This window comes from Neophocaena asiaeorientalis, unplaced genomic scaffold, assembly GCF_003031525.2.
Source record: "Neophocaena asiaeorientalis asiaeorientalis breed wild unplaced genomic scaffold, Neophocaena_asiaeorientalis_V1.1 scaffold21, whole genome shotgun sequence".
Lineage (NCBI taxonomy): Eukaryota > Metazoa > Chordata > Mammalia > Artiodactyla > Phocoenidae > Neophocaena > Neophocaena asiaeorientalis.
The window spans coordinates 3,267,163-3,294,610 of NW_020174053.1; the positions used below are offsets into that span (position 1 = coordinate 3,267,163).

The 27,448-nt window shown below is 50.3% G+C and overlaps 1 protein-coding gene across 1 annotated transcript in view; it reads left to right on the forward strand.

Annotated features, from left to right (window-relative positions):
• The window catches only part of NCAM1 (neural cell adhesion molecule 1), a 66,416-nt gene extending 41,598 nt beyond the window's left edge, over positions 1–24,818 (forward strand). Inside the window, exons 18-23 of the mRNA XM_024754269.1 lie at positions 5,021–5,145; positions 8,508–8,688; positions 18,472–18,679; positions 19,874–19,990; positions 20,982–21,788; positions 23,238–24,818. Of these exons, the coding sequence (XP_024610037.1) occupies positions 5,021–5,145; positions 8,508–8,688; positions 18,472–18,679; positions 19,874–19,990; positions 20,982–21,788; positions 23,238–23,358 (1,559 nt within the window). The 3' untranslated portion in view covers positions 23,359–24,818. The remainder of the gene's footprint in view (positions 1–5,020; positions 5,146–8,507; positions 8,689–18,471; positions 18,680–19,873; positions 19,991–20,981; positions 21,789–23,237) is intronic.
• Positions 24,819–27,448: the final 2,630 nt, after the last annotated feature.

The window sequence follows — 27,448 nt, forward strand, 5'->3', positions numbered from 1 at the left end:
CCAAGAAAACTCACGCTGGGAAGATTTGTGGGCTGGATGCCTCCATGAGCCTGGCCGCAGAGAGCCAAGCATCCTTTCTCTGTAGAAGTGGGGGACCTGGCCATGCCCATACCCGCTCGTTCTGTACCCCAGCACTCCCCAGAGCCAGGGACTAGGATGGCAAAGAGTCAGGTCATGCTAGCACAGCAAATCCTTAACAATTAAGAGACAAGCGCTCAGGAGAAAAAGAACGCTTTGCTCCAAAGGCCTGATTTGGGGGAGCGATGCTCGAGACGAATGGATGTCAGTCCAAGCACTGCGGGCTGCTCTTTGGGAGTATTGGAAAACCACCTCAGTCTAGAATAGCCAGGTAGGCTGCCAAAGCGGCATCAGGGAGATGTTGAGGGTCCAGGAGTGTATGTGGCATAGATCACATTCGTCTGTTTGACATTAGGGCTAAGAGGTTGGTCTGAGGAAGGAGAGTTGGTGGTCTAATAACTAAGTCCTGATTCCCTTTGGTAATTTGCTGATCCCATAAGGACCAATCAAACTTCGAACTTCTTGATGTAGTTTTAAATGCTCTTGAATTGGAAACATCAAACAAGCGTCATATCAGAACAGTTTAATCATACATTTTGGACTCTTTAAAACAGTTTCAAATTGCTTATAAGAAATACTCAGTAAAGGGGAACAGGCATTAGGAGAAACAGAACGAACAGTATTTTTAATGCCAGACAATCCTTTTTGGTAGTGAAAGATTCTAATGCAGACCCTACAACCATCTTTGGGTTCTTCTCAGATGCACCAAACCCTGCGTGGGTCCTGATGGGAGAGGAAACAAAGTGGGTGAAGACAGAACCCAGGTCCAGCCTGTCTCAGCCTATTGGCCCCACAGCATTTCATTCAGAACATACAACTCTTGGTCCTGGGGCTTTTTGAGTGAGAAGTAGAATATTGTTTTCCTTCCAGAATTCATAGTTGCTGTTCAAAGGCCCTGGGTTTGCTAGAATTTTTTTTTGTGGAATTCAGATATCCAGCAGTAGTTTTCTGGTCCCAGGGCTTCTGCTGACGAGGAGAAAGACATGAAGCTGACTCTGATTTTAGGGCCAGTAGCACCATAATTACAAAGAAGAACCTGCAATCTACATGGCCAGAAATACACATTTCAATTACGGTTTCTAAGGGGAATTTATAGGACCTGCCAGTAATATTTTTGACTGTATGCGGTCTCTCTGGTACATTCTTTTTTTTTTCTTCTTGCATACACGATTTACATGCTTCTAGAAAATACCAGAATTGCCTGCTATTTCATATTTGTTATTGACAAGGTTGATTTTTACGAATACCACTGTTTTAGCCTTTACATAAAATATTTAGGGAAATAAGTTGGACTCGTGGCTGAAGCGAAGCTCAGGGTTTAATTAACCCCAGGGGTTTTCTTCGCGCCACCTGCCGATTGCAAACCAGCATTTACAAATAATTACAATATTGGTTTTGCTGAAATTACCCATAATGATTTCAATCAGAGCAGCCATCTCAGAACAGAGTGTACGCTGGGACCCTCTAAATAATTTCCTCTCTTAATGTGTTCAATAAAGCAGCAAGCCTCCTGAATGCCAGGCCCGTTTCTTTGGTGTCAGCCCCCTCCCTCCTCAGGCGTGGCTGGAACATTCTTTTTGCAGAGAGCTTAGGAAATCGTTTCTTTAACCCCATTTCTAATCTTTAAAAAAAATTCGCTGCCAGTAAACATTTGAAGATGAGTAAGACAATTGATTAAACAAATATTGCTCTTTCCACATCTGTATGTCCTTAGAACAAGTTGCATGGCCGTAACGTTGGTCCAGATCTCTCTGATATTAGTTGAATAGGACCATCCTTTAGAAATACTGTCATAGGAAGGGTTAGATTTCTGTACAAGGGCCCCACCGTGCAAAGAATTGAATAATAATTGAATAACTATGTTTTTTCATCTGGCAAACAAAAACTTGTCTTAATCACCTTTGAAACTCGAAAGCCTAATGGACTACCCGGTACTTAGTATGTACGGAATGTGCATTTGATGAATAAATTACCTTTAAAGCACTCTAAATGATATGATATAAAATACTCTAAATTCTCTGAGAAAGCAATACACATCAGAGTTACGTGGTAGTCACTCAGCTAAAATGGTGGCAAATTATAGTGTTCTAACTTTATAAATGTTAGAACTATGTTCTAACTGTGGTATAATTTTTAGTGGTTGCTCTGTGATTCCCGCTGTATTTTTTCTGAAACAAATCCAAAAATAGGACAGCACCTTCATCGGGGCTCTTGGTTTTTGCAGGGATTCCTTGGCGAGATTTTCTTCATATGTTTTTGAAGACGCTTGGGGTCTTTTTTTCAAAGACGGGAATTTTTGGAGATAACTTTTTTTAAAATTGTAGAAAAAATGGGCATCTCTGTGCCTAAGTGATATGGAATTGTTGGTCGTGCGATGCCTCTCCCTAAAATTGACTGAACATCCTAGATTTGGGGTTCTGTGTTTTACAGCATCATGAAAATAGCCAAGGTGTTCTCGATAGCTCACCCTAGCACAGTGACTGTCACAGTGTCACGGTGATACCAGAGTGAGGAGGCGCCCTCGGGAGCATCTGGTATTTTGCGAATGTGGAGACTGAGGCAGTGACCTAGCCAAGGCACTAGACCCCCTGAGCTCCACTGTGGCATCCTTAGCATTCAGTTCTAAAGGGAGCTTCACAACATTGGAGAAAGCCCCTCTTCTAAGGAGACACTCCCCCCAAAGCAGGGTTCAATGTTTTGCGGTATTGATTCAGCCCTGGAGAGGCATACGGCTCAAATCTGAGAGAAGATAGGAAGGAAGGTACAGACAGAGCAGCCCCAGTGGAATAATCTCTATTTCCCTTCCTAGGAGGCCTTGGGGGAAGGACTAGGTCCTTGCTTGGTGAGCGTGTTGGAAGGACAGCTGATACCACCTCCTTCCCTCCTTCTGAAGGCAAAGAGACCGTTAATCCCAGAGTCAGTGTTGCAATTCTGAATACAGAAAGTTATAATGATTAATGTAAGGCTTCATTCAGTCCAGGGTCACCAACGTCCTGTTTCACCTGGGACTAAGGGTTTGTCCATGGTAAAGGACTGCAGTGCTAATGCCTGGAAAGTCACAGGCTAACCAGGACGAGGTGGTCACTCTAACTGAGCAAGAGAGTAGAATTTGTAAAGTTCTGCTGGATCTCCTATTCCGTTGTTCAGCATCGTTGAATCTACACAGACCTCCTTCCCTACTCTAAAATATACTCCACTTTGAATTTCTTTTTGGCACTGGATATCTCTAATGGTATAAGACATAATTGAAATATTATCTACGACTTAGAATGGTCCAGAAGAATTTGAGAAGCGTATGCACCTTGACATTACCTAAACCAAATCTCCAAGTACTTTCCACTGAATAGTTGGTGCTGGTGGCTAGCTAGTGGCGTAAAAGCAGGACAGGTCTTCGCCTGAAGCCCTTTTATCTTTTTGTTTTTCTTTTTCCTTAATTACTGATTGAAGAAAACAAATAATAAGCACAAATTTTAAGCAGACATCCCTCAGACGTTAAGATTACACAGCCTCCCTGTTGTTGCTTTTATGTGTCCCCATGACTGGTACGTGTGCACCAAGATCGCCTCGCGATCCTGTTAATTGAGCTTCCAGGTGGTGTGCGTGCTGCCGACTCAGGCCGAGTAGCAGGGCTCTCGTTAGCTTTGTCTCTGGTTCCTCCTTGTCTCAAAGGGAAAAGTAGGACACTCGGCCACTGTAGGTTCTCAGAGTAGCTGAGTGAGGACAGTGGGCTGGACTGACCTTACCAGCAGCCTTCTCATTAAATTACCAAAGGTACACTGTGGGTGATGAGGCCCAAAGCCTGGTGACAAGCCTCCCCTGGCTCTCCTATCCCATGTCTGTGATTCTGTCTTCCAGAGAACAAGTGAGGACCACCCACCCAGAAGGTAACTCTTTTATAGGCTCTCCAAATTTTCTGTCTGAGGTCATGAAGTAGATACAGAGATGCTTTCCACAGGAAGTACAGGGTTCCCAAGTGTTGTAAACCTTCATTTTAACTCTTTATCACAGACATTCTCTCATCTCATTGCTTTCAACATATGCTAATGAAATAGTTTCTCTTAAAGTCAATCGTCCTCTTCCTGAAGAACCATCCCAGCCCTGGTAGTCTGTCACATACAAGCTCGTCTTTCTTCTCAACCTTGGCTTCAGAGTTGTACTGCAAGGAAAAGAGAAACATTGACTTTTTTCTGCTGAGAAATGCTAAAGACATATTTCCCTCTCTCTCTTCTCACAAATAAAAAGACTTTAATGATCGTTCCATTAATACAAGGTACCAAGGATTATCACTCAGGCTGTTGAGCCGCAAATGCCGGATACTTACAAGAAACTTGCCTGCAGCAACTCGGGCTTTACTTAATCACAACTGGAAACACGTTATTTTTTTTAATGAATCTAAGTAATAAAATTTAATTCATACAAAGATGGTCACAAGAATGCAGCATCATTCCACCCCAGTTAGGGATTAGACCGCTGGGATGAATCCAGGGGGAAAAAAATGGGCTGTTTTGAAAAATTACTTGATGGGTGTAAGTTTTCTCCTTAAGTGCTTACATTTTCCCATATTTCAGGCTGTTCCTCAAAATGTACCAGGTTCATAAAAGTTAAATCTGTAGTTGTAAGAGCAGCTAAAAGAAAATACAGGCACGTGACAGAATAAAAACCAAAACAACAACAACAAAAAAACCACTTCTCTCTAAAATGGTAAAAGAACTTTGCTACTAGGGAGGGCGGTTTCCCAGAACATTCCCAAAAGGCATTCTCACTTTGGGCTAAGTCTGAGGCATCCAACTGGAATTCAGAGTTTTATATGTATTGCTTTTTAACCATTTGAATTGCTGACAAAGCAAGAGGCCAGCCCCAGCCCATCACTACCTCCCATTCTATTGGATCCGATTTTCATTTTGTGGATGAAAATGTCATGCGAATTACGTGGCTGTTTCAGGGGAACCCAGTGCACCTAAGCTCGAAGGGCAGATGGGAGAGGATGGAAACTCTATTAAGGTGAACCTGATCAAGCAGGATGACGGCGGCTCCCCCATCCGACACTACCTGGTCAAGTACCGAGCGGTGAGTGGCCTCCTTCCCGGGCGTCACACCACCCCGCGACCCTGACACCTGCCTTCTTGGCGCCGCAGCGTGCAAAGCCCAGGGGGGCGGGGGCGGCCTCTGTGCCTGGCAGGTGGCTCCTGGGTCCGGGTTAGGGTTTTACATTCCAAGATTGACTTGCAGACTTTAGGTCATGTCTACGCTGAGACCATTTTTTTTTTTCAGTCCCCTATTTTATATTTTTTAATTGAAATGCAGTTGATTTACAGCGTTGTGTTAATTACTTCTGTACAGCAAAGTGACTCCATTATACATATATATACATTCTTTTCCTAATACTCTTTTCCATTACGGTTTATCATAGGATATTGAATATGGTCCTCTGTGCTACGTATAGCATGGGTAAACACACTGAGACCATTTTAAAAACCTCTAAAATGATTTTGGTGATGACAAATCCATACCATGATTGATTTTTCTGCTTCCTAAATTTTTCTATGAAGTTATCTTGCCATCACCCAGTCAGTACTTTTTGCAAATAACATACTGATATCTGATAATCACACTTGGATAAAGTGTGCGTCATAGGCCAGGCGTGCAGGCCCATGATCGCATGCATTTTCTTCTCCCCAAGAACCCTACGAAGTTGGTCTTAATGATTATCCCCGCTTTACAGAGGAAGTAAGTGAGGCTTATGCAGTCAGTGACCGCATGACTCATACAGCCAGGAAGCCAGGGTTTGAATCCAGGTCTGTGTGCCTGAAGAGACGGGGTCCTTAGCCCCCGGCCTGGGCTGCCTCAGGTCCTAAACCAGCTCCTTCCCTCACCCCACCCCCAGTGCTCGTGCAGCCCACCTGAGCTGTTGTCACCCTGCTGTCCGGCTACCAGTGAGCCTGGCCATAAGCCTTTTCTTCTGGGTTTGCCCACCACCCGTCTAAGATTTCTGACATTCCACCTGTCATCCCCGACCCCCAAACTGAAAATCACCCCATTGTGGCTTTTTGGGTTTTTTTGGTTTTAGAATGACCCTTGGCCATTGCCTTCCACAACCAATTGCTGAGAGGTTTAGAGGCCAGCATCTGAGCATTGGAAATAGTCTCTCGCTAGGATTTCTTGCCCGTAGAAAATAATGAACTTGAGAGGAGTTTTCTTTCTTCAGATAGCCCCCAAAATAGGCTTTTCCCGGGAAGTTTGACTTACTCCCTCTCTGCCTTTTGATCAGCCCTGCTTGAAGTTCCATGGGAGCCCTAACCCGGTTATGTTTACAGAGAGTCCGCGCGGCACAGAGCCCTCCCGGGCACACGTCTCAGCCGCTGGGCAGCCTGTCAGTCCACTCAGCCCTCTCCTCCTTAACTGTGAAGTCAGGTGCGAGCCTGTTGTTGGAGGAGGAGCCTCAGTTGATTTTCCTAAGGCCCAGCCCAGAGGCACCACCATCTGAGAGGTCCCTGTGGTTTCCTTGCTGTGGAGTAGGATTCAGGGACTGGGCAGGTGGTCCCATGGAGCCCACTGGAAGTGGGCAGTATAGGGGGAGGATGTTATTATGTGTTGTTATGCTGATGTGGCCCAACAGACATGGGACCCAATTCCAGCTTTACCATTTAGCGACATGGGACCTGAATAGGTCACCCAGTCTTCCATAATCTCCATTTCTCCATCAATAAAATGGAGAGAGCTTATCAAGCTGTTGTAAAGATTAGTTATAACGTAAGCAAAGAACCTGAAATGTGCCTGACACTTGGAAAACTCTGTACGTGGTAACTGTGATAATCACTGCTATGATGCAGGCTGGGGCTGGAAATATCTCCCTTATGAGGCCACATCAGGTGTCAGTGTTCCAGAAGAGCCGTCCCAGCTGTGCCAGGCAGGCCTGCCTTAAAGAGACAACTGGGGCAAAGCACTGCGATATGTTAGACTTCGACAACCGTAACTGTCCTCTCCCTTCCACCTCAAAATCCTAACATTTGCTGAACATTACTATTATTATATATTATTAATATGTATTATGTAACGTAACGTTTGCTTTATATTCTGGCTCTGTCTTCTGTATGATGTTTGCCAAGGAAAGAAGCCTTTCAGAGAAAGAGGACAAAAACAGCTGAATTTCTTCATTTTAAATTAAAATGGGGTACATGCTGACACGCTCAAGAGCCAACTTAGAGCCATAGCCTGGCTTCCAGTTAGACTCTGAGGACATAAGCACCCCCTTCCAGCATTTCCCCACACTGGTCATGGCCATGACACGAGTGCTATCCCATTCCTAAAAGTATCCCTTTGGCTGGTACAAAGCATTTTTCTGGGAAGACGGCTGGCTTTCCTATAATGTAACTTTTCCTGCAGCCTCAGCCATGGGCTAGACCACCTTCCAGGTGACACTGCTAGCATGTTCTGCTCTTCCGGGGAGCAGCCCATCATCCAGTAGACATGCGTCGACGGCTCCCACCCAGAACAAACTCACTGGCGAACGTGTAGGACAGAACTGGAAAGAACATTTGAGAAAAGAGGGGCACCTATAACTCCAGCTTCGTGCCTGAGATTATGCCCTGGGCAGTGCTCTTCTGAGCTGAGTGTACCTTGCAGGCACTCTGGGCACCTCAGCCTTGGACCTGACAGAAGAATTCACACCTGTGACACCTCCAGCTCCAGTCTCAGAGAGCAGGTCATACTGCATGGGATAGGACAATCCAGTTCAGTGCAGTAGATATGTGTTGAGCTCCCTTCTACGAAAGGCTTTGGGCCCAGAGGCTCTTGGCCACAGCTCGACTACCCATGTGGCTTGGGGAAGTCACCTGACCTCTCCCTCCCTTCCCCGTCATCAGCTTTAGTAAGGGCCAGGCAAAAGCACTGGCAGGCTTGTTGTATGGATGCAGTGAGAAAATGTGCAGAAAGCCTTTAGTCCAATGCCTGGCATGTAGTGGGTGCTCCATAAATGAGTTTTTATTTTTAATAAAAGTGGAATCTGTGCAGTGTTCCCATGTCAGGGAGGTGAGTCACACACCTGAGTGTGACCCACATTCTGAAACAGGACAAGAAACACAGCTGTTGGATTACTCTTCTAGGTCGTCCTTAGGCCACGGGCCAGCATTCCAGAGTGTAGCCTGGGTCCCTGCACGCTCTCAAGGTGGTGCACGGGACATTGAAGGGTTGGCCCCATGCCACACTGGTGGTCTGCCGCTGCTTGTATTTGCAGGCAGGCAACGTCGATCTCCTGACCTGCATGATCATTTACCTTTGGGTTTTTCAGGCCGATTAAGAGTAAAGACCGTGTCCTATCTTTGGTTTTTATTTCTGACTCCCTTATGTTCCTCCTTATGTTAGCTGGTCTCAGCAGCGATTTCACCTAAAGCTTTCTGGTGTCTTGTATCTTTCTTGCCGGTTTCTCCCAGAAGCTCTCCTCCGAATGGAAACCAGAGATCAGGCTCCCATCTGGCAGTGACCACGTCATGCTCAAGTCCCTGGACTGGAATGCCGAGTACGAGGTCTATGTGGTGGCTGAGAACCAGCAGGGAAAGTCCAAAGCAGCTCACTTTGTGTTCAGGACCTCGGCCCAGCCCACAGCCATCCCAGGTATGACGGCTTTGCTTTCTGTGAGTTTCCCGCTTTGGATTAACGCACAAGTGCCGCACCTCCTGATGTGCCTGAACAGCCCCTGACAGCGCGCTTGCTTACAGCCATCCTCATGATCGGTTGCCACGCAAAGCTTAGTTTTGCTTTGTACCTAGCTGTGCAGTAGGTTGAGATGGACCGGACCCCCAGGAAGGCTTGGCCAAGCCTCCTGAGTGAAGGTCCTGTGTCATTCAGCCTTGGAGGACTGATCATAAGCCAGTCCGTGGGATCCCTCAGATGGGAAAGACCCCAGCTCCAGCCAAGCTTTGGATGCTGGTTGAGGAAGGATCCTTTTTCGAGACCTTATCTGCTATCTACCATTTCATACAAGGACCACGTCACTGTTTCGAAGCACTTTCTGTCTGATGCTTGCTTACCTGCACAACTGTGGTCCAAATCTCTTCTCTGTGGGAACACCAAGAGAAGGGACATATGGTGCCCGGTTAGTTAGTTAAAAATCCTCCCCGCCAAGGGCCTCTCAATTGAAACAAAGATTAAACCGAGCCACTTGAAACAGAACAAGTGGAGAAAGTAGACGCTGGAAACCCCCATCCATGAAAGGCAGGCAGTCCAGTCTGCTAGAGGCCGGGATGGGAGCAGCTCTCCCAGGAGATGCAGATCTGTCTCTAGGGATCCAGGACCAGCTCAAGTGTGGGAATAAAGTGAGAGTTCTGCTTTCTGGCCCAGCTGCCTCGTTTCTGATGGCCAGTCTCCTCAATGACCTGATTCCTCAGAGCAGAAAGAGATCTTCATCGCCCCTCTCTGCTTTTCCAGAGCAGCCATATGCCAACCACAGGCAGGAGAGGTGGGCATACAATATGCCTAGTGGAGGGGTCCCCATAAACGCTCTGCAGTGTCCAAGTATGGTAGGAAGATGCTCCAACCTCCCGGCGGCCTTCGTCTGGCCTCCATTATGCCTGTCCCGTCCAGAGTGCTTGCCCCCAGCTCTCAGCTCAGTGATCACGATTGCTGTTTCCAGAGGGAGAGAGGCCAGAAAGGACATGGGCTACTATGACACAGGGCTGTGTGTGTGGAAGTGCATTGGTCGAGCAGCAGCAAAGTAAGATCGGTGTGTGCTTCCCGATGGTTGGTTGTGCGTGAGTGTGTGTATCTGGTGGATGTGTGTGGGCCCCCAGGGAGTTGGCGGCCATAGATGAGAGGTGTCCATGGTCCTCCCCTCTGCACTGACAGGGAGGCCCCTCAGCATAGGCTAGGGTGGGTGTCTCTCTGCAGGCACTAGTCACATGGTCAGTGATGAAGCCAAGGTATCTGGTTGTGACGGTAAACGATGTTCTCCTCACTGCTTCGTAGGCTGTCCAAATAGAGGTGGCCCTTTCTATTCTCTGCCCCTTCTTTCTCTGCGTTCTTGGGTCAGTTTTTCCCTGGAATTGACAGTCTGGTGGGAGTGTTCAGATCTGCTCGGCTTTTATGGGGCACTCAGGAGATGGGGGAGTGAGAAGCCTTGAGTGATTCCTTTGCAGTGAGACAGATTTCTACGGGCATCTGTTTCCCCGGGTAAGACTTCGTAGGTGGTGATTCCGACACGCTGCGTTCCCAGGCTGGGTACTGCCAGCGGCATCAGCTTCTGGGGTTGGAGAAGTTGGGGCCACTGGGTGTCAGATACAGAAATTCTGGGAAGGCCAGTCCCCCGAGTCCTGCCCACCGGGGTTGTCAGAGTCCTTCTGGCTAATCTCTCAGGCTCCCAGTTAAAGGGGAGGGTTGGAGGGGCTACTCACCTCCCCAGGAGGGCTTCAGGCTCTACTGCATAGGTTTTAGAAGGAGGTTGCTTGGTTGGACTTCTCTGGGACCTGCGAATAAAACCTCTGAATTACGAGATGTACGTTCACGGTGGAATTCTCTGGTCAGTGGGTGGTTGGAGGTGAGAGGTACAGAACTAGATTCTCTTTAAGAGCACTATGGGTGGGGGGATTGTACAATAGGAAGAAGAGTCCGATTTATTGCTGAAAAGGTGGCCCCCGTCCTTGCATACAGTTTGCTGTACATACTGCAGTGATCAGATGCATCTCTACCCCAACGTGTAAAAAGCTCTAGAGGCTATAGAAGGCTGTGGGGAGACTCCTGACTGCATCTTAGAGACCTCCCCTTATCAAAGGTAACACTTTCCTAATCAGACTCTTGTATTTGCCTGTGGAGGCTTCTGTTCTCTCACTTTAATTTCATTTGCTCGCTGACCCCTAACCCCTGAATTCACCCCGCTGTGCTGCTTCTGGCCTTGCTGAGCTTAGGGACTGGCCTTATGGTGATAATATGGCACTGAACTCTTCTCTAACCTTTGTCAGTTTAATTTACAAAGTTGAATTAACCTTTGATTCTTGCATTTTCTATATTTGACCTATTTTTTTTTCTTTTTATCTATTTTTTTTTTCTCTGTTTCTGTCTCTTCCTTCTCTTTCCTCCTTCCCCCTCCCTTTCCTGTGTCTGTCGTCACACATATCACCTTGGACGTCACCGGGACATCCCCACCGCCACATTTGTTTTTAAACACCCACATTTTCTCTGGGGACCCATTGCTTGGCACCTGCAGCGACCTTGGGAGGCTCCACCACGTCCTCCACCTTTGTCTCATTGCTTTTCTCTGCAGTGACTCTTCTCTTGCTCTGTTAGGAACTTGAATGCCAAAAAACTAAATTTGCCTAAGAGCCCGGTTCCTATGAGAATGATCAGTGCCCCCTTTGGAAGGATCTGTCAGGACTGCCATGGCCACACCACCAAGTTGTCTGTGCAAGAGGAAGGTTTGGCAATTGGAAAAAGCTGGACCTCCACACCTATTACCCTTCACAGATACTTTTGTGCCACTTCATAAGGAGTTTGCCCGCTTTTTCATAGCAGTATAAAAATGTTTGGGAGCTCTTCTCTTTACACACTCTCTCTCTCTATATATATATATATATATATATATATGTATATTAAAAGAACAACAACAAAAAACCATTACATCAGGTTTACAGAAAAGCTTCTGCACATCTGCTACTGGTTGCATTTCTGGTTCTTACCTGAAAATGATGTAGCAGAGAAGGATTTCTAAGTACTCTCTAAAGCTTGCATCAGATTGTTAAAATCACCCCGTGTCCCCACTGTAACCCTGTGCTCCTCTGCTGCCCTTCAATAAGTAGTTGGCTTCGCTTGCATTTAAGTGCCCCTGGTAAGCCCGCTGCGATTCACCGGAGCATTTTGCTGGCATGATGGGCAAAGTAAGTCCCCCTGTTGCCCATGCAGCGGAAGAACTCGGATTTGTTGAGTATTTTCTGGGGCTGATCCAACATTCTGGGAGGCGCTTTGGTCCTGGTAGTATAACCAGCACCTGCCGCTGGCTCTGCGAACAGGGCCAACCTAGGACGTGCTCGGCACCTATGGGCTCTGGAAGGTGCGTGTCTCCCAGTCAGGGTGATACCTGCCGCATGGCTACAGATCAGTCACAGACCTCGTGTCTTGGCGGATGTGGCCCAACAGTGACCCACACTATCACGTAAGCATCGGTCCCCCAGGTTGGAAGCATCCGCTGTGAGCCTGGTGCGAGTCACACCCCCTCCCCACACGTGCTCTGTAGAGCGCGAGGCAGGGCCAGCCCAGAGTGCCCATAAATTGGAACCCAGCCAGCCTGTCATACTGCCCGAGTGCCCCGACCCCCTGTCGGTCAGTGGTTTCAATGACATTTTGAAAATTCTGGTGGAAGCCAGCTGCCCCTCTGCTGTTGAGGGTAGCCCCCGCCATGCCCAGGAGAGGAGGTGAGGTGTGTTTGTTAAAGTTCCCCGTAGAGACTCGAGTGAATCCTGCTCAGTGGCGTCCGTGTCTGAGCTCAGGGGTACCTTCTCCTGAATAAAAACTCCCCCCTCCGTTGTGGTCACATATCATTCCACATATCTCATCTCTGAGCATCTCCACAGAAGTTTGATTTCTGTTCATTTTGGTTTCTTTACTTTTTGGTTCTGTTGTCATTTTTTAATGTTCAAAGATGAGCCTTTCTCTTTGGGAATCCAGATGATCTTGTGGTCTGCGGGGCAGAGCTGCCCGTGGCAGTGGGCACAGGCCCGTGTCCCCAGCGCTGGTAGTTTAGAGGGTCAGGTACACACACCGGAGGCCACAGGCCGCCCAACGGCTCAGCCAGGCAACGCCTCTCCCCCTGGCCCCGTTGGCCTTCAGCCCCGCCGTGAACCTCTCCCCCGGGATCCCCGATCCCCCGTCCCACCATGGCAGTGGGAGCAGACACGGTTCTTAGGCACAAGGCAGAGTATCAAGGAGAGGCCCACGGTGCCTCCGGGCCCAGCGTAGAATCCCAGGGCCATCAGGAAGGCAAAGGAGGGAGACATGGTCCTCACACAGGCCACCCATCACTGTCCCCTGACTCCCGGCAGGCTCTTGGTATCATCTTCGGCACAAGTTGCATATTCACCCAGGAGGGCCCATCTCAGCGGTCTGCCCCACCCTGGGCCCAGTCCCATAGGCAAGGGCCTATGTCTGTGTTTCTGAAGATCTGGCCCAAAGTGTGGGGAGGCCTGACATCCATGACCCTGTCCCCTCAGCTCAGTCCGGGCCAGACAGGCCTCAGCTGAAGCAACGTTGGGGTCATTGCATTGGCCCCATTCGGATAGGCCCGTGGTTTGTAAGGGACGCCCTTTCGGGAGACAGCATTCAGGCACGCCCGCCCCCACCGGACACTGAGCCACCCTCATGGTGGCTGCAGCCCTCAGCCCCGCCGGGAGCCCCTGAGACAGGCCCTGAAGGAGGGAACGCTCGCTGCCCCGCTCAGCCACCCTGCCCCCGCGCCCTGTCTCAGTGCTGCCCGATCTCGACACGCCACAGGGCTTCTCTGCTCGTGTTTTGCAATATTTATACGGCAGGTTTGGATCACGTTTTTCCACTAATAAGAATGCTAACATTGTTGTGTAGATAATCAGCGAGGCCTTGATGAAGTTTACACCTTTGCATTATTAAAGGAAATAACAGTTCATGTGAACTCACCAGCGTGTTTGGATTTTATTTGATAGTTGTGTATCCTACAAAGTGCCAACATCCCTTTGCCTCCACCTCACAGGTACCTGGATTACTTTGATTGCCCCAGAGAGCCCTTTAAATTGGACCCCAAACTCGTAGCTTGCTGAGTGGAGTTCTAGTCAAAGGAATCACTTTCCCTTCCTCATGAGGAGTGATGCAGTGTTCTCAGCTCTCCTAAGAGCTGCTGTGGGTCACCGCCTCCTTGGACTTTCCCCAGCAGACAGGGCGAGGGGAAAGTGCCTTTGCGGAGCCAGAAGGTGGTCACCTTGGGGTCAGGGGCACACTCTGGGCCACCAGAACCACAGCTGTGTTGCAAGTTCTCGCGATTGCACGGCTGCCTTAACGACTTCATATCCGAGGCTTCACAGAGTGACGTGGTGACAGAGAGAATCTAAGAGAAAGGCGTCCTTGGCAAGCCCTAGTCTGTTTATAATCACACTTAGTTGGATGCCTCCTGAAAGCCCCAAGACCAGCCATCTATTCAGCAGATTCCAGGAAGGAACAAGCAGACGAGTGAACCAGGAGCTCAGCTTAATTGTTCCGAGAGTCGGAGGCGGGAGGGGGCACTTCTGCACTGATGTCCCGTGACGCAGTGACTTGGGCCACCTCAACTGCAAGGTGGGAGATGTCTTCCCATTTTGAGGCATTTATGAGCATAGGCACTTGTAGGTCTCAGTCTTGGGCGAGCCAGGTGTTCAGTGCCGACACCTCCCAGACCAGGAACCACAGAGGATGTGCAGCCCCAGCTTCATAGCCCTACCGTTCAGCGCAGCTCTAAGCCCAGAGGTTGTGGAGGAACTGCTCCCGAGAAGCACTCTATGTATGCAGGTGTGCAGATGGGGTTGCCAGGAGAGGTCAGGGGAAGGTCATGCAAAGATAGACCCCAAAGTTGTTTTCTTTTCCTTTTGTCAAATGTTAAGCAGGATGCAGGAGATAACCTTTGTCCTTCTAGTTTCCTGGACTAAACAATTCTGTAGCAGCCACCAAGAGGTAATGAATGTTGGCTTGACTTGGGTACCCTTTCATTTGCATTCTCTGTTTCCTTTATTTACAGTTTTTTGTAAAAGCTCCACACATCCTTTCTCCAGCTTGAGGGGTACCTCACTTCCTCTGGAAGTCTAGACTCTTAATGGTGAACTGGGTGGTCCCTTGGGGATAAGTCTTTTTTCTCTCCATCCATCAAGTACATCAGTTAGGTCAGGGCCACCAGGTAAGACTGCACAGCTCATCCTTGGGTGGGGAGCCACAGGAACAGCTGTTATTCATTGTAATGCAGGCAGAAAACTTAGAAACAGTGGTCCTCAAAGTCCGGGGTGCATAAGAATCGCTGGGGTGCTCCATCAAATCCTGAGCCTGAGCCTCAGCCCCAGAGATTCTGACTTGGTAGAATGGGGGAACCCCAGAATCTGAATTCTTAACAAAGCACCCCAGGAATTCTGCTGCAGGTGGAGAAACATTATGCTGAAAGGTATTTATTTTTCAACTAAAGATAAAATCATAAGACTCAATGAATAAAGATGGGACCTACCAATTGTCTTGCAGGAAAAAGTCCTGCTCGGTACACACTGTGGAGGACATGGACATTAGGGAATCTGTACCCTGTGCTGGGGACCGTAGGACATCTAACATGCAATGACAGGCCCTTAGAGTTGAAGAGGACCTGAAGACATCCTCTATCCTAGGCTCTGCCCAGTGCAGGAACCTCACCCAGAGCATTATGGTATCCCGGCCAAGGGATTTTCCAGCCTCTTCTTGAATGCCTCTGGCAACAGGGAGCTCTTCCAAGGTAGCTCACACCACACTTACATAGCTCTTGTGTGTTAGTTCTGTCTCACGTGAGCTCAAGTTTGCCTCCTACCCCCATAGTTGCCATCCACTAGGGACACTGAATAAGACTGCTTCCTTCTCGTGACACACCTTTAAATATTTGGAGACAGTGTTCTCATCTCCAAGGCTAAACACTGTTCCTTTGTTCAACAAATACTCTTTGAACATTTCTTATAAGTTGGGTTGTCCTAGATGCTGGGGAGACAAGAGACAGGGTACCTGCCAAGATATTCTAGAGGGCGGGGCAGCCAGATAAAAGCATGTCAATGAACAGAAAATGACAGATAGTGGTAAGAGGAGCATAAAACAGGGTAGTGTGGTAGGTACTGGGTAGAGGTGCCTGAGTAGATAAGAGGTCAGGGCAGGGGAGGGGGGAACCTCTGCAAGAAGGTGACATTTGAGCTGAACCTGCACGAAAGCAAAGAGCCACCACAGGGTGCCGGGGCTGGAGGGTTCCAGGCACTGTGACAGGAACGGGCTGGGCATGGTGAGCAGACAGAATGGAGCTGCTCCCGGCTAGAGCACAGGGATTGGAGGCAGGGCTCAGTGCCCTGAGTTACGATGGTCAGAGGAGTGGGAGAGTCCACAGCACGTGTAATACCTTTTAGACCAAGGGAAAGAATTTGAATTTTATATCAAATGAGAGAGAAGACCATTGCCCTACCTTCTGTTGTATATCAGTCTCGTTGCCCTCCTGGCCCTTGGAGGTGTTGGCCTTGGCCTTCAGAGCAGTGCAGCCCTCTGATGGGTCTGCTGAGCCCAGAGCACAGGTGGATAACAGCTGCTTCTCCCACACGGAGCAGCTTTGCAGTGGTTTGCTTCTCTTCCTTAGAGACCCGACTAGTTCCCTAAAACCATATTTATGTATAAACCTCAGAATGTGGTGTTAGTGCCTTTGAGTCCAAAAATACAGACATTCTTTCCCCACAAAAATACCTTAGGCTCCTTCTGCAGGAAGTAGACACTATTGGGTATGGGTGTCAGGTGGCCTCCAGCCCTGAGTCATGGGATGGGGAGGAAGCCCAAGGCCGTATTTCTTCCCTGTTCAGGGAAGCAGCTTTGGTATTCTGAAGACCAGGAAGGCCTGCGTGGCTTTCTTTGCTTTTGTGTGTGGATGTGTGAGTGCCACGGGGGAGCAGAGTGGACGGTGTGCTACTGGGGAGAAGACCGGCTCTAGCTGACCGCAGGGACCCGTGGCCGGTTTCCTGCTGCCCAAGCCCGGAGACAGAGTGGTCAGAGCTGGGTCCTCTGAGCATGGAGCCCGTTGCCAGACTCGGGCCTTCCTGGGCAGCAGGCTGTGTCTTCAGTGTGGGGTTGAAAGGGACCAGTGGGGGAGCCTGAGGAGGGGCTGGGAAGCAAGAACAAGGTCCCAAGGGGGCAAAAATATTCAAGATCCTAGGAGGTTCCTCCAGCGCAGGCCCAGCTGAGCCCTGGGTGCCAGGAATTAGGTTGCGAGTGGTCGTCTCTTATGTGCTGGCCAGTGGCCTATACACTGAATTGAAGTTAGAAATAAGGGCCATCAGAATAGGACAGCAGTTGAAGGAGCCCTGCCATGCCTGAGCAGGGCCCCTGGGGCACACAGAGGGCCTCCCAGGAGCACAAACCACATGGAGACAGAGTGTGTGGCCCATCTCTGTCACCTTGGGTTACCTGTTCTTTCCATTATTTGGCACGTGATGTGGCCAGAGGCCCCTGGGCCTGGCCCAGATTCAGCAAAGGCCCAGTGAGACCCAGGTTGTGTTGGCCACAGTTCCTGCCTCCAGTCAACACGCCTGGGTGACCCAAGTGGGTCCGGAGGACACAGGAAGCTTCAGACAAGGTCTGGTGGTACAATGGGGCTGCCCCTCTGGAACCCTGTCCCCCCAGAAGAAAAATGAAGCAGGTACCCACTTTTCAGCCTGGGGTCATGTTTTCCACACTGGAGCTCTGCATGGGTCCTTGCTTCCCCCAGCACAGCCTTCCGCCTCCCAGACGCTGGTGGGAATCACCAAGCGGTCAGGGGTCCACCGCAGGCACCTAGCACCAATCACGAGGGGGCCCTATGGAGCCGAGCCTGGGGTCCTTCTGTGATACCATCAATAGCCCAGGGCCCCCAGGGGATTCTAGATGGACACCAGGGAGTAAGACACAGAGGTTGAGTCATTCCAGTGAGTCCAGCTAGAGCGGGGATGCTGGGCGCTGCTCAAAGGTGAGAATGTGTGTCCGTCTGTGGTAGGCACGTGTCCTGTGTGAGTGAGCCTGTCGTGCGTGGGTGCATCTCTGGGTGAGTCGGCTGGGTTTCTTGAAATCTGATCCAAGCGTGCCTGGCTCCCAGATGGTGAGTATTCCCCGACCTTCCACCTTGCCCTCTGGGCCTAGCGAGGCCCCCATATCTCCAGAGTAAGTGAGCTTCATTCGTCTTCCTGGTGCAATGAAGAAGGATATGGTCCAAAGTCGGGATCCTCTGGAGCGGCTCCTAAAGAGGGGGAAGGAAGCGCGGAGGTGCACGGGGCGTCTTGATGTGCCTGACGTCACCACAAGCCCAAAGGAAGCCCTAGGAAGCCTCTGTCGCCCCATCTGGGACCCTGTCCCTGGCAGCTCCCAGGGTTCACGGGGAGACCAACTGAGTGTGGGTTGAGAGCAGGGATGGAGACACATTGCCCAGTCTCCTCCTGACGTGTGGGTGCCTTGTGCCCTTGTCCCCTGGTCTATGAGAGGAGGCTGCCATCCCTCCCTCTCGAAGAAAGAGACGCTGTTGTCTCAACACCTGGGGGTGGAGAGGCCCCAGGGAAAGTGTCACTCTGAGCACAGATGCCACAGCCGTCCTGTGGGCTCTACCCCACCCCCAGGGCTGTTGCTCAGCAGGTCCAGGTCTGCATCTCAGCGTACTAACCAGCACCATCCCTCTCTCCCTCCCCCCACAAGCCAACGGCAGCCCCACCTCAGGCCTGAGCACGGGCGCCATCGTGGGCATCCTCGTCGTCACCTTCGTCCTGCTGCTGGTGGCCGTGGATGTCACCTGCTACTTCCTGAACAAGTGTGGCCTGCTCATGTGCATCGCCGTCAACCTGTGCGGAAAAGCCGGGCCCGGAGCCAAGGGCAAGGACATGGAGGAGGGCAAAGCCGCCTTCTCGTGAGTGCAGACCTGCCCGCTGCTGCGGAGCGCTACACTCTGCCCCGGCCTGGGGCCCAGCGAGGGAACCACCTTAGCTTCCCCATTAGAAACCCCGAGGGGAGCAGAGCATTAGAGAACTGTCTCGCAAAGCATGGTCTTCAGGGGTACCCGTTTAAAAAGCAGACAGCTGGACCCAACCCCACATCTAGAATCACACAGACGTTTGAAATCCCTCCGTAGGTCAAAATGAGGGGAATTGTCAGAGCTCAGCCTGGAGGGGAGCTACCATGGAGGGGTCAGCATTTGAGAGACACACTTGCCTTGCTGCCGTTCATGCACCCATCATTCAACAAGTATTTATGGTGCAGCCGCTACAGGCATGGCACCATCCCCAGGCATTAGGGGACAGCAGTGAACAAAGCAGGTGAAAGTACCTGTCCTCCTGGAGGACGATCCAGCGTCCTCCTGCAGGATGTGCTCCAGCATCTCTGGAGAAACAGATCCTGATCCAAATAGCAGGAACCTTCACAGACTGTCACTGGGTGGGGCTGAGGTGGAGCGAGGCGAGAAGGGACGGAGCAAGGAAGTCAGCTGTTAGCACCACCCCGTGCCAGGCACTGTATATACACACACATACGTCATGTACTTATACATGTATGTACATGCACACGCACACATATGTACACGTTTTACGTACATATACGTATCGCTATACTTATACATGTATGTACTTACATATACTTATACGTATACACATACATACATCATATACTTTCACGTATACATACTTACATATATGTACACGTATACTTATATATACATCATATACTTATCCGTGCTCGTACTTACGTATACATGTGCGCATATGCGTACATACTTACGTGTATACAAATCTAGATGACTTGAGCGCTGGACTGTACCAGGCAGTACACTTTATATCCATTATCTCAGTTAATGTTCATAACGTCCAGGCAAGGTAGAGACTGTTATCTGCCCCATTCTCCAGGTGAGGAAATGGAGGTATGAGTGAGCAGGTCACACGGCTAGCAAGAGCGGAGGCTGAGATGCCGCACTTGACTCTGGTCCTGGATCCCACCGCCCCCCACCCCAGCCTCGAGCGAGGCACAGGTGCCTGAGCCGTAGCTGGCTTCCCTGGGAGCCCCCTGCATCCCCCAGCTCCCTGGGATGGAACCAGCAGAGCTGTCTCCACAGGAAAGATGAGTCCAAGGAACCCATCGTGGAGGTGCGAACTGAGGAGGAACGGACCCCAAACCACGACGGAGGGAAACACACAGAGCCCAACGAGACCACGCCGCTGACGGAGCCCGAGTACGTGGGCGGGGCGGGCTGCCACCTCCTCGGCAGAGCCTCACAGCCACCACATCACCCTGCACACAGCTCCATGCCTCCCACCTACGGCTCCCCAGCCGAGCGTGGCAGGCTAGAATTCTGGAGTGCTGGGCCAGGAACGCCTGACCCCACTCTCTCCCTAGAGAGGAGGCATTCCTGATTCTACCTGGGTGGCTGTGGATGCCTTAAAGGCTCCGTGCATACACGGGATCCCTAGACGCTGTGCCCAGGTCACATACACATTCTGGAAATGGCTTAAGGAGACAAAACTTCATTGAGAGAGGCTGAGCTTAGCAGATTCTGTTTAGGATTTCCAAGAATTCTAGGGTTTTCTGCCTTCTTCCTAAAAGGGCGAGGGAAGCTGGGGCCCTGGTAAAAGCTCCCTGGTTCTCCTGGTCTCGGAAGCCTTGGGGACCCCCAGTCAGAGCCACATCCAGCTGTGATGGCAATGACCACGTGGGTGTCGTGGGTCCTGTGGGTTTGAAGGAAATGGAGTTTAATGGAAGCACAAAATCTCTGGCTGGACCACCCACAGCCCTGAGGGACCACGTGGAGCCCTCTTTGTCTCCGGGGCAGGTGGGCCCAATTCCCCAGGGACCTAGGTATGACGCCTGCGGTGGTGGACGCTGAGCTCCAGCTGGCCTCTCCCTGAGTCAAGATGCAGGCAGGGGTCCGAAAGGGCCGCCAGGGCTGTAGGGAAGGGAGCCCGTGCAGACGGGGAGGGGAGTCAGCAGGGAGGAAGGTGACAGGCCCTGTTAGACTGCCGAGTTCTCTGTTGTCTCCTGTGTCCTCTTCTGCCCGCCTGGGCGTGTGCTTCCTCTGGCGTCCTCCTCTCTCTGTGGGCCTGTGTCCATGCCTGTGCGTCCCCGCATGCCAGCCCCCGGCCCCCGCCTTGGCCTCCGCCCCTCCTGGCTTCTCTGTCCGTCTCAGCTTCATCGTCTATCTCTTCTACTTCCTGTCCTCCCCACAGGCTGCCTGCTGACACCACAGCCACTGTTGAGGACATGCTGCCTTCTGTCACCACCGTCACCGCTAACTCTGACACTATCACCGAAACCTTTGCCACTGCTCAGAACAGCCCCACCAGTGAGACCACCACCCTCACCTCCAGTATCGCCCCCCTGGCCACGGCCACCCCCGATACAAACTCTGTGCCCGCCGGCCAGGCCACCCCTTCCAAGGGGCCCGGCGTCGCCGCCCCCTCCCCGCCCCCAGCCTCAGCCCCCAAGGTCGCCCCCCTCGTTGACCTGAGCGACCCCCCGACCTCAGCCCCCGCCGCCAGCAACCTGTCCTCTAGCGTCCTGGCAAACCAGGGGGGCGTGCTGAGCCCCAGCGCCCCTGCCAGTGCGGGCGAGGCCCCCAAGGCCCCTCCGGCCAGCAAGCCGGTCCCCCCCCCGGCCGGGGCAGCCGGTCCCCTAGCAGTGGCACCGACGACCCCCACCCCAGAAGTCCCCCAGGCCAAGCAGGAGGCCCCCGGCACCAAAGGTCCGGACCCTGAGCCCACCCAGCCCGGCGCCGCGAAGAGCCCGGCCGAGGCAGCCAGGGCCCTCGCCAGCCCGAAGAGCGAGGCGGCCTCCATCAGCGCCACAAACCCTGCCCAGGGCGAGGACTTTAAAATGGACGAAGGGAACTTCAAGACCCCAGATATTGACCTTGCAAAGGATGTTTTTGCAGCCCTGGGCTCTCCTGCTCCCGCCGCTGGGGCCAGTGGACAAGCCCCTGAGCTTGCTTCTTCCACTGCCGACGGCTCTGTTCCTCCTGCACCAGCCAAGACCGAGTACGGCCTCTCTCTGTCCATTGTCGTCGGGTGGTGTCCCGTGGTGGTGGTGTGCGTGTGTGCTGTGTCCTCCCTGTTAGATGTGTCTTCAGCCTACTCCAGAGCTTCTCGGAGGCGACTGTCAGCCAGGGGCTGGGCCGAGGCAGAGAGTGGGGACAGGCAGCAGGCCCGGCAGGCAGCCGCCTGCTGACTAATTAGGCCACGTTAATTAGGTTTTATCCTTATCGTCCTCGCGGTGGCGTCTGTTGCCCCTGGAGGAGCCTTTGCATTCGGGCCACTGATGAGCGTAGCTTGGGAAGTGAGCTAAGGAGGTCAAGGTGCCCTGATCGGCGACGCTGGGGCCCACAGACAGTGTGTCATCCAGGGCAAGACCGAGTCCCCACCAGAATGGCACGGGTATCCGGGAAGTAAAGAGGCAGACCCTGAGGCTCGTGTGGGGAGAGGATCTGTGTGGTCTAGGAGGCCCTGTCACACTCCAACCGACACACCTACCCACCCACCCTTGCTTCTCCTGCCCTTGAGGGACTGGGGAGACGCAGAGCTCCCAAGCACTGAATGACTGCTGGGTCTTCCAAGTTCGAGGCCAGGTCCTTCAGCTTACAGGTTTCTTCAGCGTGAGGCCAAAACGCAGGGGCACCAGCTGGGGCTGGGGTCTGAGTCTGCTCTGGTGTGTCCTTAAGCCAGATTCTCACTCTTGGGACTGATAGAGGCAGAGTCAGACAGAGGTTTTTACAGAGGCTCCTGTGGCTGCTCCCAGATAAGCAGAGGTGCTGCCCCCAAGAGCAGCAAGGGGACCCTCCCCAGGAGCCCCGAATCTGTCAGAAAATAAAAGGACAGCCCCGCCCACCCAGCTCCCCTGCAGCCCGGCAGCCCACTCTGGCCTCTCACCAGACTCCCATGGAAAGCTGCCTCAGTAACAAAGAGCATTTTCTTACCCTGCCCTGGCAAGCCATAGAGGCATCACCAGGAAAGGCAGAGCACAGAGGGGTGGGGGTGAGGACAGGCAAGCGCAGGTGGTTTGCAGAGGGCCCCCTGGGATCAGTACCAGGGAGCCCAACATACATGATTTATGCCAAGCTGGGCTGCTGCAGCCATGCAGCGTGAGGAAAAGCCTGCACCTGCCGCACTTACACCACCCCAGGTAAGGCTGGAGCCCCTGGCGTCAGATTAGGGCCGGAAGGGCTCCTTCCGCTGATTCAGTGGCTCTCTACTTTGGCTGCAAGTTAGAACCACTTGGGTGCTTTTAAAAGTCACCACATTCATACCACTTAAATCAGGATTTCTGGGGACACGGCCCAGGCATCAGTGATTTTTAGAGACTCCAGGTGATCCTGACGTGCAGCTGAGTTTGGAGACCAGTGCTCTAACTGGAGCCCCCTTTGAGGAACTGGCCAGAGGGTGCGTTACTGCAGACCGTGGCCTCAGTGCTGTTTTCCTGATTCTCCGCAGGAAGGGTCCTGTAGAAGCAAAGCCGGAGTGCCAGGAGACAGAAACGAAGCCAGCGCCAGCCGAAGTCAAGACGGTCCCCAACGATGCCACACAAACAAAGGAGAACGAGAGCAAAGCATGATGGGTGACGAGACACCAGCAAAGATCAAAATTAAAAGTGACACAACAGCTTCACCAGAGCATCTCCAATATCTCATACACACACACACACACACACACACACACACACACACACACACACATCTCATTCCTCTAGTGTCTTTTGCCTTTAAAAAAAAAAAACTAAGCAGATCAACGTGGGATCTCCTTTTTGTAGGTTTATAGAAAGGGTTCCTTTGCTGCGCACTCACTTGTAAGAAAATGAGACAAAAAGGTGAAACCCACAGCCAAACTAGGACTCTCTGTTCCCTGAAACCATTTAAAAATCAAACAAAAGGACCCCAAATTAAGAATCTAGGAAGCTCAGAAAAATAAAATATCTAGGTTCAGGAAGACCGCACTTGGTGTTGCCCAACTGGCACAGACCAGGTTCAGAGAAATACTTCCAGACACTAAGACTAACCGAATGAACAAAGTCCAAGTTTATTTTTATACTTTCAGTCGAGTTTGAACTCTGTAAAACCTCATAAATAAGTTATAATTTCTGTTCACTTTGTATTTGTTCAGTATGCAAAGTGTGTCACCCTTTCTAGCTGAATTCAATTCCCACATAGACTCTTGTTTTGTAGGAAGAATGCCAAATTGCAGCTTCTGGGGGTAGATCTCAATTTGCAGTATTCGGATTTCTTTTCCTTTCCTTTTCTTTTTCCTTCTTTTTTTTTAACCTTTCTGCCAACTTTGCTTTCCAGTGTTTACAAGTTGACAAATGTTTGACTTCAGTTGTGTTTCAATGTCCGTGTAAAATGGCTGCCTTTTTTTTAAGTTACAAGTACTGCCTAGGGGTGTAGGATCATCACAGGACAGCGTCACGAAATCTGATTGTTTACAGTGGCTCTTCCCCGCTTTCTGATTTGAAATTTTTGCCTGTGTGCGACTCAGGTGAAAATTCATCTCGTTCTGGAATGGTTTTGCTTTCGGGTTTTCGGTTCTTTTTTGTTTCCTAGGGGGTTAGACCACTTCTGATTAGCTACCACCTGCCTGTTATCTGTGAAAAGGATCTGCTCCCCAGGCATCCCTGTCCTTCCTTTTGAAGGACTCTTAGGCTTTGTTGAATGAAGCAGAGAAGATTGTATAGTTGGGGCTGGTCTTGGTGAACACACATTTTTACCCCAAACATCCCCTTTTTTGTAGAAAGCCAAATAAAATATATACGTACAATTTCCTTTTGAGCCCAGAATCTAGATTTGAGCGGAAGAGCATGTGTGCTTCAGGGAATTAGTGTCTTTTTTTGGAAGTGTGTTGAAGTAAAATAACATCGGCCTTCTGTTCACTTAGGCAGCGTTTGTAGAAACAAAAGAGAGAAAAAAAAAAAAAAACAAAACCCAACCTGCTGTCTGGAGTCATAACACAACTTTCCTGGATTGGAAACCAAGTGGGGGAAAGAAAAATACAGAAACTTTAAGGGGGATGGGAGGGGGGAGAAGGGAAAAGCCAGCCCTTTGTATAGAAATTTTGCTTTTTTTTCCTCATTCTACTTTAGAACTGCAAGCTTGTGCACTGTGGAAGCGTGAATATTTTAGTGTGAAACGTGTTTTTGTCATAGTATTGAAATAAAACTTCAACATAGTTTGGTTGTGGAAGGTATAGCAGATAGTTCAGAAAAAAAAATATTCAGGAAACAAAAATAAATCTTAAAAGGAATTGAAGCCTTTAAACAAAGAAAATGAAGTCAAAGCGATTGTGTTAATGAAGATGATGCCAAGTCAACAGAAATCAGCACCCTGCAGGTCACCTTTCGCAAGGTACAAAACAGCAAGAGGTTAGGGTAGCAAGACTTCCCCGAGTCTGTTCTGTGGGCCACACTCCCCGGTGTTCTGACACTTCCGCAGACTCATCAATGGCGCTATGCTAGATAATCACATCAAACTGTGAAAAATAATGGTCTTGTCATTTGCTCAGTGTGGGGTTATTTTGCATTTTCTCAGCTCCTGGGGATGGAAATGGAGGATCCCTGTCTACACAGCTCTGGCCCTTTGATGTTAGGACTTGCACAAATCTATGGTTCGAATGCACGGGCCCTCAGGAACAAGTCAGGTGAAGACAGTTGTTAGAGCACACAGAGCACACAGCAGATGGGAGCTCCTGGGCGTCTGAGACAGACGGGGAGGACCCAGCGGGGAGTGGTAGGCTCTTGGTTCCCCAGGTTGCCAGTGGAATCAGTTCCTCATCTTGTGATGTTAATGGCTTTGACTACCTAGGCCAAGCCCACACTATACCTCGTCAAGACTGTGCATCTCACTCCAAGGGGTTGTGGTCAAATAAACTGATTTTGGGTTCCGGTGGTTAGGAAGAGAAAGAGGTATGGTCAACCCTCAGATAACCTGGCCCAGGGCAGCTGACTCCCCTGCCCCCTCCCTAAACCCTGGTTCTGCCATTGGCTGGAACCCAAAACTCTGCCAACCTTTTGTTTTGCCTCTCTCCCATCATGCATAGATTTGTCTCTGCATGCGTGAGCTTTCTTTTCTTTAAAAAAAAAAAAAACAGAGCAATGCTTTCTTTAAAATCAAAGAGGGAGTCACTTTATTTTCAAGACGTTCTATCTTTTACGTTAAAGGATAAAAGCTTATAGTTTTCCTTTTTTTAAATTTTTTGAAGGAGAGATCACTCTACCGGTTTCCAGTGGCTATGTGTCTATATGTGTATGTGCCATACATATGTATTCACATAAATACCGGCGTGGTCAGATTCTGCTGGAGGGGCACTCAAGTGCCATGCACAGGGCCTCGGAACCCTGAAGGGCCGTAGTATATATAGTGCAGCTTTGAAGTGGAACGCTATTTTCACACTTTTCTCTGGAGCCTTCCGTCCCAGGTTTTCACTGTAGGCTGTCTGTCTGGATGGTGGTTCTCAGATCTCCATTAACATCTCTACCCAGCATTCCCGACTTCGGGGGCCTTCTCTCTTGTTACAAACTTTTTACCAAGTGAAACATCGATACCACCTTTGTTTCTATTCTCACTGGTGTAAATACTGTGTACTAACTGAGAATTTTGACTTTGCATTCTGTCAGAATACTTGTGTTCAATAAAAATTGAAAGAAAAAAAAAAGCTCTTATGGTCCAGCTGGGATTTATTTCAGATCCGTGGAAGTCTGGCATGTGGATCAAATGTGGAAATGCCTCTGGTATTTTTTTTTTTTTTTTTTTACCTCATTTAAATCCAGGGTCTTGAGTTCATGTTGCCTGAATGATAGTTTTTAGTCTTTTCTCTCAGGTTGTTAGAGGAGTCCTCGTTGAGAAGGGCCAGACATCAGATTCAGAAAGACTGCATTCAAATCCTGGTTCTGCCACTTTCCTGTTGACCTTGGAAGAGTTACCTAATCTCCTCCAGACTCAGTTTCCTCTTTTGACAAACAGGAAATACCAAGCTGTTAGAGTTGGGGTGCTGGGTAATGAACGAAGCAGCATATAGGAAAGCCTTGGCACATAGTAGGTGCTCAACGAATGGGAGTAGAGCTGTTGCCTCCCTGGTGTGTGATAACAGCAAACCCACCTGGAATAAGTGTGCACCTGAGCTCCAAGGTGCCAACGCCGAGGTAGATGCATGAGGCTGTTCTAGAATACGTGATGCCTCTCCTATTACTTTGTCATCCCGTTCAGCACGTGGAGCCTTAATTCAACCCCTGGGATTTACTGAAACCTCTGATCTAGACAGAGAGTGAAGAAAACATTGCCTCAGCTCAGAATTCTCTTGCATACGCTGCTGTCTGGCTGTGTTGGGAAGCAGCAGCCAGTAGAGTTGGGATCATCTATTAGACTATGGAATCAGGAGTTCCTGGGGAAGAGGCCAGGACGAGGGTGAGACAAGCAAGGAGCCCAGGGAGCAAAATGTAACTCCTTCTCAGGGCCAACCCCGCACCTGCGCGAATCTGAGTGACACCATCTTTCGGGTCTATGGCCCTCACGCTGGTTTCAGCCTGGGTCAGTGGAGCCTTCTCCTGGGGTGGTATCTGCAGCCACTCCCAGAGTTTGTCCCTTCCCTGGCCCTAGGGCCTGTTTAAATGGCACAGAACGACATGCATCTATGTGACTTCCTGTGGCACGGATTTCCAG